Source organism: Plecotus auritus (genome assembly GCF_963455305.1).
Source record: "Plecotus auritus genome assembly, chromosome: 9".
In the NCBI taxonomy this organism is placed as follows: Eukaryota; Metazoa; Chordata; class Mammalia; order Chiroptera; family Vespertilionidae; genus Plecotus; species Plecotus auritus.
The window spans coordinates 36,123,557-36,135,614 of NC_137783.1; the positions used below are offsets into that span (position 1 = coordinate 36,123,557).

The window sequence follows — 12,058 nt, forward strand, 5'->3', positions numbered from 1 at the left end:
CTATCTAATAAGAGTAATATGCAAATTGACCGTCATTCCAAGACACAAGATGGCTGCCCCATGTGGTCAAAGATGGCTGCCCCATGTGGTCACAAGATGGCTGCCACAAGATGGCCAGCAGGGGAGGGCAGTTGTGGGCAGTTAGGGGTGACCAGGCCAGCAGAGGAGGGCAGTTGGGGGTGACCAGGCCAGCAGAGGAGGGCAGTTGGGGGTGACCAGGCCAACAAAGGAGGGCAGTTGCGGGGGACCAGGCCAACAAAGGAAGGCAGTTGGGGGGGGACCCAGGCCTGCAGGGGAGGGCAGTTGGGGGGGACCAGGCCAACAAAGGAAGGCAGTTGGGGGGGGACCCAGGCCTGCAGGGGAGGGCAGTTGGGGGGGACCAGGCCTGCAGGGGAGGGCAGTTAGGAGCGACCAGGCTGGCAAGGGAGGACCGTTAGGGGTGACCAGGCCAGCAGGGGAGGGCAGTTAGGAGTGACTGGGCCAGCAGGGGAGGGCAGTTGGGGGCAACCAGGCCTGCAGGGGAGGGCAGTTAGGGGTGACCAGGCCTGCAGGGGAGGGTAGTTAGGGGCAATCAGGCCGACCGGGGAGCAGTTAGGTGTCGATCAAACTGGCAGGGGAGTGGTTAGGGGGTGATCAGGCTGGCAGGCAGAAGTGGTTAAGGGCAATCAGGCAGGCAGGCAGGTGAGTGGTTGGGAGCCAGCAGTCTTGGATTGTGAAAGGGGTCCCAGATTGGAGAGGGTTCAGGCTGGGCTGATGGACACCCCCCGTGCACCGGGCCTCTAGTACTGAATATAATACAGATGATAATCCCAAGAGATGACCACAGAGAGGGTCAGATCACATCCAAGGAAACATAAAATAGATTTATTCCCACCGGAGGGAAAAAATAAACATTTCCCCTAAACACTGACTACAATTATTTATAGCGAAACAAAATACGAAGTAAAATCTCCAACGTTTACTCATCCTGAACATATCCAAAACAAATAGGGGAAAGTTTTATGATTATGTTCAATTTCTCCATGTTAATTAAAACAGGAACTTGATATCCGGGATCTGAGGTGTATTTCTGGTACAGGTCTTAGCAAAACATGTATTCTGTTGTGGAAATCCACCTCTTTACTGTTGAGGTCTGAAATAACCTAAAAACGCACTAAGTCATTAGCTCAGAGAGAATGTGTGCCTTGGGCCTCATTTTAAAGGGGTTCAGTTAGTGAAATCACTAAAGAGGCTTAAGGGGGTGCAGCAAGCCACCGCCTCTCTCAGGGACTCTGGGATGAGACTGCCCTTCTCTCTCTGACACTAGGCTACTACCTCCCCCTTGTGGCCATCCTGGGGGTTACAGCCCTCATCCCAAGATCTTAGGAGCCTGTGAACAAATACAAGAGCAAAGCTGTTTCCATTATTGACCACCTTCACTGTGAAGGCCATGGCCACGTGAAGTTCTCACAATACCAACTACTGTGAGAATGTCATCTGGCTAATTCTTTATTCACGAGTACCACTAACAAGTACTTGGTGTATCAGGGACTTAACGAGAATCTTCAAAGCTTTAACTTGAATAGAACTAACTGGCTATTGTCTATCCTGAGAATTAAACAGGTGAACTTTAGAACAAAATGTTTTTAAACTGTGGGGGGAGGAGGAGCCTTCTAAATTTAGATATTGCACCTGAATTCTGAAGATAAGTGGTAAAAATAGATTACTCTGAATATGTATAAAATAGCAAAACCTTGGGAATGGAACTTTTTTTTTTTCCTTTTATCTGAAAGGGATAGAGAAAATATTTTTAGGGCCATTATTCATAGTCTTGGAAAACCCAGTCACATTCTTCTCTTTCACATATAGGTAGGGTCAAGAATAACATGCAAAGTCAGCTAGGTAAGTTTCAAACAAACCCTGACTTCTTCTCAAACCTTGCATTTCCATCACCATTCATTCGCAGGCGTAATGAAGAAGCTAGTGTGGTTCTGAGGGTGACTTAAGAACCAGTCAGCATGGATACACAGAGAGCCTAGGGATGGGATAACTTTGCATGAAAGGGTTAGACAAATCATCAAACTGGCAATCGGGATCCAAATTACAAAGAGCTGGAAGGTGTTAATCAATATATTGAATTTTATATGGAAACCAGATAACAGACACTGTGATCAGCCTCTTATCTGTCTCAGGGGAAATAAAATTTCAGGACACTACAGTGGGGGAAAGCATGAAGGAGGATGTAGGCCAAGGACTGACAGGTAATTTTGTCTGACACACCAACCTGTGTGGACCAATCACCGCTGCCCACAGTTCTACGTGCTGGAGTCTAAGAGCCAGTCTGGACTCCTCAGGCAAGGGCTCAACCATATACCAACGTCTGCCAAGGGCAATGGACAAGGAGATTATGCACTGTTCCTGTCTTCCTTTTGCACCTTTCTAAGCTTAGCATTCCTGAATTTAGTTTGTCCTTCTCTGTTTACAAATGGAAAACTTGGGCCCTGAGAAATGAAGTTAATTCAAGGTCATACAACTAGTTAGTGGCTGAATCAGGTGTGCAACCGAGTCTCTGATTCCATATCTGAATCCACAAATCTAGGCGGGAGAAGACAGAGTTCATATAGGGTTGCTAGTAATTAAAAAAAAAAAAAGAAAAAAAAAGGCTAACGTTTGTTCTGAAAAACCCTTGAAATAGAAGCAACACTTGTCTTGGGAACTTTCACAGAAACTATCCTGTGGTTAAAAACACAATCTTACCCCTTTGCAAATAGGAACCTAACGTTTCCTGCCTATCAATCAGAACAACACAACACTTCTCCTCAAGGTTTGTTCACTGGGGTTAGAGAAAGAGAAAGTGTGCGTGAGAGTGAGCAGGTGCTGTGCAGACCTTCAGAAATGAAGTCTCCCCCATGGGAAGGAAGAGCTGAGAAATGTTCTTCCCTGACAGTCCTCAGGGCACCCTAAGGCTTGAAAGAACAGTGGGTGATGTGAGGGGGGATGTGTCGCGAGAGCTTTCAATGCTTACCTGCTCTAAGGTCAGCTGCTTAGAAATGGTATCATTCTCCAGCTTCTTAATTTTCTTCATCAGTTTGTTGACCTGGAATTCCTGCTCCTGCTCGAGGTGCTGTTCTAGTTCGGCTTTCTCATGCTGCAACTGGAAAGTGAAAAACACACAGATGCTGTGGAAACCCCGGCTCCAGAGGTGGTTACACTGAGAGACATCACCGCAAGAGCCTGCTCACCTCTGCTCAGACATGCCAACGTGTGCCTAGTAACTGCTCCTCGCTGGTCCCCTAACTTAGAACCAGCAATTACACTGCACACACGCACAGGCACTCGATCTGAACCAAAGGCCGAGATGAAAGGACAAATACATTATGAGCATCAAACCACGATTACACGGATTTCAATTTTTAAAAATGTAAGTGGTTGCCTCTGTAGAGAGGAACTGGGAGGCTAGGGAATGAGGTAAGGAAAGAAACTTACTTTTTAACATATAACCATAGGCATAAAAATTAATAAATTAAAATTTTGTACTGTCAGTAAATGAATTACACAGCTTGCTCAGAGTTATATAATGTGTGTAGAGAGGAAATAAATGTTACAATCACAACACATACTTACTAAATTATTCTGAATGCTATTTCCCAATGTACTGGAGAACATGCTTTGGCAAAAATAATTCATTATCTTTCTATAATGAGATCATACATCATACCTCCTACCATCTTTCTTAAAAACCAAGAGGGGGAAAGCCTCTTATTTATGCAATTAAATAAGTTGGAAGAGAAAATACAAAAGATATAATTTACTCCAACCTTCAAAAAGGAATAATAGAAACCCAGTGGACACAAGGCAAGTGGGGTTTTCAACAGTAACCAAGCGCTCTTTGGACATTCTCAAGTGGGGGGAGGGGTGGGGTTGCTGATCCATGCAGGGATTGGAGAAACAATGGGCAGGGGCCGGCTGCTTTCAGAACCCAGGGGAGATTAAGTAAAAGCTATGGAAACACAAGGAAGCACATCCCGTTTAATTTGGTTTAAGATGACACTGCTCCCTTGTTTCCCTTCAAATGCATTTCTTTGCACAGACGCTGTATCCCAGGCCTTCACATGCGTTAGGCAGGCATGATCACCCCCACTTTTTATGTCACAAAAAGGTTCCTGGACCAAGACAATTCAGATAGAAAGCAGCAGAACCTGGAACCAAAACCCCACTCTGAACACCAAACGTGTTCTCCCACTGGATACTAAGCAAACCTAAGAAGGTCAACTCTAGACTCCTCCACCCACTCATGCCTAGTGCACCCTTGGATTGGAAAGTCAAATGATTAAGCACAGAAAATGACACCTCGCAGGCTCGCCCAGGGGATGCCGTGTCTCTTTGTAAACCCTGCAGAGGGTGCGATGGACAACAGAGCAGGCTCACCAGGACCTGATCAGCCTCTAAATGGCTACCTGACCCTGCCACCTCCGGCGATTTCCACTGCTCTGAATGCACAGATTTGGTTTAAAAAAAAAAGATTAAAATCCAACATCATCTTCTAACACTGAAAATGTTGACTAAACAGATGCTGTTTTTCCTCCAACTGTTTTTGATATGCAACTAAAAATGTAAGAAAGAAAGAAAAAGCTGGTCAACCTTGCAGGGACCCAGAAAAAAAGCAGATGTGAGGAGGTGCTTACAGTGACAAGTCTATTTTTAGCTAGCTCTTTACAACTCAGGTTCTGCAAGATCAAGCAGTAATTAAAAGAACTGAGAATGGACAGAGAACAAGAAGAGTTCCTGGCATTTCAGACACAAAAGGTCCAAATGGGAAAAATATGACTTATGAGGAAAAAAAAAAAAAACAACCCAGCAAAATGGGTACATCTATCTGTGGATACTATGCTATAGTTGAGATATTATCCTTGAAAGAATGAGAGAGAAGAGGCCGAAAAACCAGGACTACAGGCTTTATTAGAGGAGAAGGACCCTGCCGGGCTGTCTCGTAAGGGGAGAACAGCAACAAGTGCAGAGGGGAACACGCCTTTTGAGGGGAGGAATGGGAAGGGATGGGGCTTAGGGTACTCAGCATGCGCTGATTGGTGGTTTCATATTAGGCACATGATTGGGCACTTAGGTACTTAGGAATCAGAAGTTTAGGGTATTTGGCAGGTGCTGATTGGTGGTTCAATGTACAGTCCATATAAGGTGCCTGGTTAGGTGCTCAGGAATGTCCAGGCTGCAGGTGCAGGTTACGTCATACTCTGTCCATCAGTTGGGGGAAGGGAGGATCTATTATTCCAGGCTTTTGGTAATGTTAAAAAAAAAACACTTGAGAGTCCAGGCAAGGTCAGGGGGTGAAGGTCCGTCTTCCATAGCTACTTCCTGCTGAGAGGGGGTGTTGTCAGGGGCGTCTACCCGGGGGTCTCAAAGATTCTGGTGACATAGGTGTCTCTAGGTTCTGAATTCAAGGCCAGATAGATCTCTCCCACCTTCTGGTTGGCGAACGCCTGCATTCTGTTCTGCAAAAAACTAGTGAATCAGTGCATGAGACAGGGGCCAAAGAGCAAAATTAAAAGAATAAATACCAGTGGGCCTAATAGTGGGAGGAGCCATGGGGTAAGTGAGCCAAAGATGGCATACCCCCCTTCTAGCTGGTTACATCGTCTTTGGTCAATCCTGTCCCGGAGGGATTTAATATGATCTTTGACAATTCCTGATTCATTTACAAAGTAGCAGCATTCTTTCCCAAGAAAGACACAGGCACCCCCTTTTTCTGCTGTCAAGAGATCTGAAGTGCGCCAGTTCTGTAGTGCTACTGCTGCTAAGGACGAGGGGTGCAGCAGCATGATTTCCCCAAGAGACTGGTTGGTGAAGTATCGAGAGCGGTCCTGTTGAGTCACTTGGGAGGTAAAAGCTGGTCCTGAGGCTGCCACAGCGTCACTTGTCTGGTTTTGCTGCTTTTCTGGGCTTGGAGCTTAAATACAACTGAGACCTAGATGTCATTTTTAGGGGGGAAAAGAGGAGGGGTCTCAGTTGCCTCACTAGTGATATGAAAGGGGAGAATAGGTTACCCTGGGGGTAAGGTTCTTGTTTTCCCAGTTTTGCCCCTTGCTGGGCATCCACATGTCTGTTGTAGGTCCTGAGACAGGGTTTCAAAATAGGTAGAGCAGTGGTTAAGTTCCCCATGGCAGTTCCAACCCCTGCTGTGATGCCGAGGGTTAGGAGGAGAGGGATTATCTGGACTCCTCTTTTGTGTCAGATATGGTGGGTTATGGGGACAGGTAAAGACTGATCACTGGGAGCTACATCTACATGGGTGAGACAGACGAGAGTACAGGTTCCTGTCCAGCTGATGGGGAGACATGTATGTGTTTTCCCCACAGAGGAAGAAGAAAAATCCCTGATCACGGAGACAAGCTGATAGGTATAAGGAGAAGAGGTGGACTAAAGGGTATGAGATTCCTTTTTCTAGTTCCGCACTCCAAGCTGAGAGAGTAGTCGCCATGGCGCTTCCAATAAGGGGTGACAGATGAGTGATTGAGATTGTGTTGCAGTGAAAGTGGGAGGGAATGTTAGAATGGACTGTTATCCAGGGAAAAGAGAAAGGGAAGGACAGGAGCCGTGGAAGATGAGGCTGGAGAAAAGGCAGGGGGAGGAGGGAGTAGGCCCCGCAGCCTGTTTCCAGGCCTCTAGCCGCTTGAATTTTAAAACTGCCGCATTTTTCCTAGAGATAAAGGTTTCAGTTTCTGATAAGCCTGTGCAGTCAAGAAAGTTGTTCTTTGGGAAGGGTGGAGTGGGGGAGGGGGCGGGGTGAGAAGGCGCTGAGGTCAGAGCAGTTTTCAGAGCATTAAAGGGGTGAGATCTAAAGGCTCAGTGAGGGGGGTCCCTTCGCCATGTCATGTCATAGAGGAGCTTTGCAAGAAGACTACAGTTGTGAACCCGGAGGCGAGAGTACCCAGTGAGCCTGAGAAAGGAGAAAATTTCTTGTTCAGAGGAGGGGACAGTCTTAGAGGAGATAAGGAGATAAAGCATTTACAGTCCCAGGAATGGCTCGGCCTTGTGGGTCCAGAGAGTGAAACTGAGGTAGGTAACTGTGGTTTGGGACAACTGGGCTTTATGAGGGGATGCATGGTAGCCCTGGCCGGGCACCGAAGTAGAATGAGAAAAGAGTGAATGGGGGAATTTGGTAAGATGCAGTGTAGACGTGAGGTGGCTAATGGCTGTGAGGCTAATCCTTCAACCCCCATAATAGAGACTGAGGAGGGGACAAGGGTCCCAGCGAATTCAGAGAGGGCAGAATAAGTGGCCCCAGTGTCGATTAAAAGGAGATCGGCTTACCTGCCACCACAGTTGTTACCCGAGGTTCTGTCCTGGTGATGTAAGTCTGGGGCCCTGTCAGGGCCTGGGCAGCTTCTTCGGTGGCCAGTCCCAGGAGGTCTGGGAGCTCCAAACCGGATCCAGAGGGTGGCCATGCTGGACTGGCTAAGGCCAGACCTGGAGGAGCCAGACTACAGTCTGATTTCCAGTGGCCTTCCCCTCTGCACCTTGGGCAGGGCCCAGGCGGGGGTCTCGGGTTTGAGCAGGACTTGGCTCAGTGTCTTTCCTTGCTGCATTTGAAGCATGGGCCTGGAGGAGGCTTAGCCCCTGAATTACCCACGGTTGGAGGACTGGCACTTCGTTTGGGGTTTGAAAGCGGTGGCTAGGAGCTGAAAGGCCGCCTTCTGGGCCTCAGCCATGGCCTGATCTCGCCTTTGATTTTGGATTTGGGTCTCCTCGTCTCTATTATTAAAGACCTTAAAGGCCAGGTTAACGAGGTCTTTTTGTGGTGTTTGTGGACCTGTATCTATTTTTTGAAGTTGTGGCGTATGTCGGGGGAGTAAAGATGGTCGGGTCAGTGGAAAAATAAACCTGAGATGCCTCTCAATCTGTGAGGCTGGACATAGAGAATGGGACATGGACTCAAGAGTATGTCCTCAGTTCCTGCTGCCTTCCTCAGGGGTAGAATGGACGTGGGAATAGAAGAGGCTGTTGAAGAAGGCAGTCTTTGGGTGGCCTGAGAATGAGTGTTAGATGGGAAAGGCTGTTTTGAAGCTCACGTTCTCAGGATTTGGGCTCTCCGGAAGATCAGAAAGTGAGAAGGGAATGGCCAGCCACCTGTGAATTAGGTTGCTGGCGGTCACGGGAGTGGAGATTCGGCGGAGAGCGCACAGGGGGTGGGCGGTTAGAGTTCTCAGAGGTAGAGCATGGGGTGCGGATTCTGCGGCAGGGTGTGGGCGAGGTGGAGATGAATGATCGGCTGGGTAGAAAAAGTCAGAAGACAGAGAAAGGGGCTGAGGACCGATCTGAGAGGACAAAGAGGACTTTGCAAGGAGGATCTGATGGGTGGAACATGAGGAGTAAAGCGAGGGGCGAGAGCGGGGGTGGAGGGGGGAAAGCCTGTTCGTAGGGATCTCTGAGGCCTCCCTGTCCGGTGGCAAAAATTATCTAGGTCTTGGAGGATATTGGAATCGAAAGTGCCGTTTTCGGGCCACAGAGACATTGTCGAGTTTACATTGTGGCCAGGTAGAGCTTCTTTGGTTTGATGTAGCCAGAAAGACCAAGGGTCGAGAGATTGGCGAGGAGACTTCCTAAGGGTGTGTAGAGGGGGTTTGGACTGAGAGGTCCCCATGACCGGAGGGAAGGGCCACCGGGAAGTTGGGGAGGGAACAAGAAGCGTCCTCCTTTCCCTCAGCCAACCTGTAGAGAGAGAGACGAGAGAAGGTTCCAAGGTCATCACCCCGAGACCTTTCCCGTGGAGTAGAGCAGAGTTTCCCGGCCAGGCGCCTGGGCTTTCGTAGAACGTGTAGCCGAGTAGACGGGAAACTCTGAGGCCCTTTCAGGTCAAGGGAACAATGCAGGGGGGAGGGGGAGGAGTCCCTGAAGCCTACCGGTGAGAAAGCGACGAGATCCCCACGTGCCCTGGTATGGTAGGGTTCGAGAGGTGTCCAGAGTGGGCCAATCAACTCAGAACCATGCCACCGTGCAAAGCCAGAGCAGGAGTCAGAAGCTCAGGGCTAGGTATGAAGATCGTCCACGCTCCCATGCACCTCTCCCGGGTTTTGGCACCAAATGAAAGAATGTGAGAGAGAGGGGCCGAAAAACCAGGACTACAGACTTTATTAGAGGAGAAGGACCCTGCCGGGCTGTCTCGTAAGGGGAGAACAGCAACAAGTGCAGAGGTGAACATGCCTTTTGAGGGGAGGAATGGGAAGGGATGGGGCTTAGGGTACTCAGCACGCGCTGATTGGTGGTTTCATATAAGGCACATGATTGGGCACTTAGGTACTTAGGAATCAAAAGCTAGGATATTTAGCAGGTGCTGATTGGTGGTTCAATGTATAGTCCATATAAGGTGCCTGGTTAGGTGCTCAGGAATGTCCAGGCTGCGGGTGCAGGTTACGCCATACTCTGTCCATCAGTTGGGGGAAGGGAGGATCTATTAATCCTAACCTAAAAATGTTTATCAACACTAAGCTTAAATGATATCTACTGGTTTTAGAAAAATGCATTTTACAACCTTTAAATCATTTGCTAAAGCTTTTTTGTTAAAGCTGTGTTTTCCTCCAATGTTTTCAATTGCTGCTATTTTTATTTGAAAGAATGCCCCCTCATCCTTTTTTAAGGTCAGGCTTCGGTCCTGAGGGAAATTAACACAATAAAGGATGCGATCTAAAGCTGGAAAATCTCTTTCCCACCAATATTAATCTTAAAAAAGAGAAGGTTCTCCTTGGCTTACTGGAAAATATTCACATTGGGACAGATGGTGTAATTCTACCAATATCTGATTAATAAATCTGTAAAAGCTCTCCATTTAAGAGGTTTTTCCCTCTCAAAAGCTATACCCCAAGGGAAATTTGATGGTAAAGCTGTCGTTACCAGAACTCCAGTTAGGTCCCTGGGTTATACTAACCCATTTGGAAAAGATCAAGTCATCCTGAGATCTGTTTGCCAAAAACTCAGTTTTCATCTTCCCCAAAAGACAGATGAAACGAACAGCTTTGCTGCCTGCTGTGTTCTGCCATCTCTCAGGTGACATGCAATGCAAAAGCAGGGCATAAAGTTTCTGAACAGAACACTGGGAACAGAAAATATGCTTCTTCCTTGAAACAAAGAATCCAGCAATAAAAAGATAAACAGAGAGAGAAATACAGAAACCACCCTCTTCCCCCCCCAAAAAAAAAATCCACGAGATGAGAATTAAGATGAACAAGAAGGGGGAAGGAATCTTGAGGAAACTAATAACCATAGAGTTTGCCTCATTACAGTTTGCATGAGAAAAATTCAGAAATTATTTGTATTTTAAATAGATACCATGCAAATTCAAACCATTTGGCCCCATAGGGCTTAAACCAATACCCCGAATTCACCTGTTTTAAAGCTGTAGCTCATGACACTACAAACAAAAACCCTAAAAGGAAGCCTGGTTGAGGGTGGCCCAAGACTAACTATCAGAAATAAATTCCTGTTTCATCTCAGAGTAGCATTTTCAATATGGGCATAAAACTCAAGGCATGATTTTCAGTTTCTAATCAGCCTTAATGCTTTTATGAGCAATTTTAAATCTTCCAAGAAGGTCAAAACATCCTGAACTAGAACAAAAAGAATTCAAACTAAGAAGTACATAGTCAAGCAAATTCTATTAATGTGTTTAAAATACAGCTCATGTGTTTGCCTTAAATATACCTAAAGCAAAATGCTTGCTTAGGTATATTAAGTTTTTTTTTCTTCAAAATCAGAATTTTCTGTAAATGCACTTTTTATAAAGTAAATCTCAAACATTACGGACCAGTCTTCTGTGTGCAATATATTGTTAACATTAACAAAAAAGGCAGCGCTGTGAAAGTGAAACACATTACATAACAGATGATCCACTGCGGTGCAGTACCTTTTCACTGGAATTAGGATTACATAAAGAAAGATTTGTTCCTTAGGAATCAGCATGAAAAATCTATTAACATTAACTGAAAAAGCCATCGGCAACGCTATAACTCTAAATCTATAAAATTCCAAGTACTACTGAAACTTGAGCATTTTCAATTTATTGTATCCAATTCCATGTGTGGAATCTCAAAGCAAACTTCCAGCCCATTAAAAAATACAAGTATAGTGTTAATTTGACCTAAAACAGGCTAACAAATAAGCATCCACTCAGTTTTCAATAATTGTTGCCATATCATTTGCCAAGGCTTTCTGGTGACCTTTCTGTGATCCAGCCCTCTTATAGAAGAGAGTCAGGAACTCTTCACTACATTTATTCTAGAGGCAATGAGAATCGTTCACCTGAGAGATGCACCATTGGTGCACATGCAGGTGGGCTGGGCGATGATGTGTGTTTCCAAGTCTGGGCTTGTTGTTAATCCAGCCCAGGCCAAGTGAGGTGAACCTTCCGGCCACCACCCTCAGGACCCAGCTTCCTCGATGCAACTTGAAAATACACTCAAGATGCCCCTGCCTCTGTTTTCCCTTTCAACACTAATATTTCTCTCTTGTGTACTAACCACAGTCCCACATCCATCTGCTTTGGACTACATAAAGGCCACCATAAGACAATAGCTACATTAAGTCACTGAACTGTCAACAATTATCATGTTATTAACATGAGCTTTGAAGAAAAGTTCAAAGGGACTCAGAACACTGAGTCTCTCAAAAACCAACTTTTCACAACCGCTGCACTGAGCGGCCTGAGCAGAAAGTCAGCCTCCCACCTCAAACAGAGAGAACATCACCACTTAATGCCTCCCATGCCCACACTAATTCCCACCTCCTCCCTCTTCTGCTACTGGAACCATTATTCTCAGTCAGCACCTCAGGTCGCATGTTACCCAATGCCGTTAAGTCAGCCTCCATAAGAGCTGTCAAACACACCCTCTTCTTTCTGAGCTCGTGCCCCAATCTGGTTCAGGTCTTTGGTTCCTCGTCACTGGGTCACTGTCAAAGCCTCCCGGGTCATCTGAGCAGACAAACCCTGTTACTTCAACACCCTGCTCAAAACCCTTTATGGCTCCCTGGGATTTAACTCGTTAGCATGGCGTTCAAGTCCCTCCACATAAGT

The 12,058-nt window shown here is 46.5% G+C and overlaps 1 protein-coding gene across 1 annotated transcript in view; it reads right to left on the reverse strand.

The window, feature by feature from the left end:
* CCDC6 (coiled-coil domain containing 6) overlaps window positions 1-12,058 on the reverse strand; it is a 117,232-nt gene that overhangs the window by 37,448 nt on the left and 67,726 nt on the right. Inside the window, exon 3 of the mRNA XM_080643031.1 lies at window positions 3,005-3,133. Coding sequence (XP_080499157.1) covers window positions 3,005-3,133 — 129 coding nt within the window. The remainder of the gene's footprint in view (window positions 1-3,004; window positions 3,134-12,058) is intronic.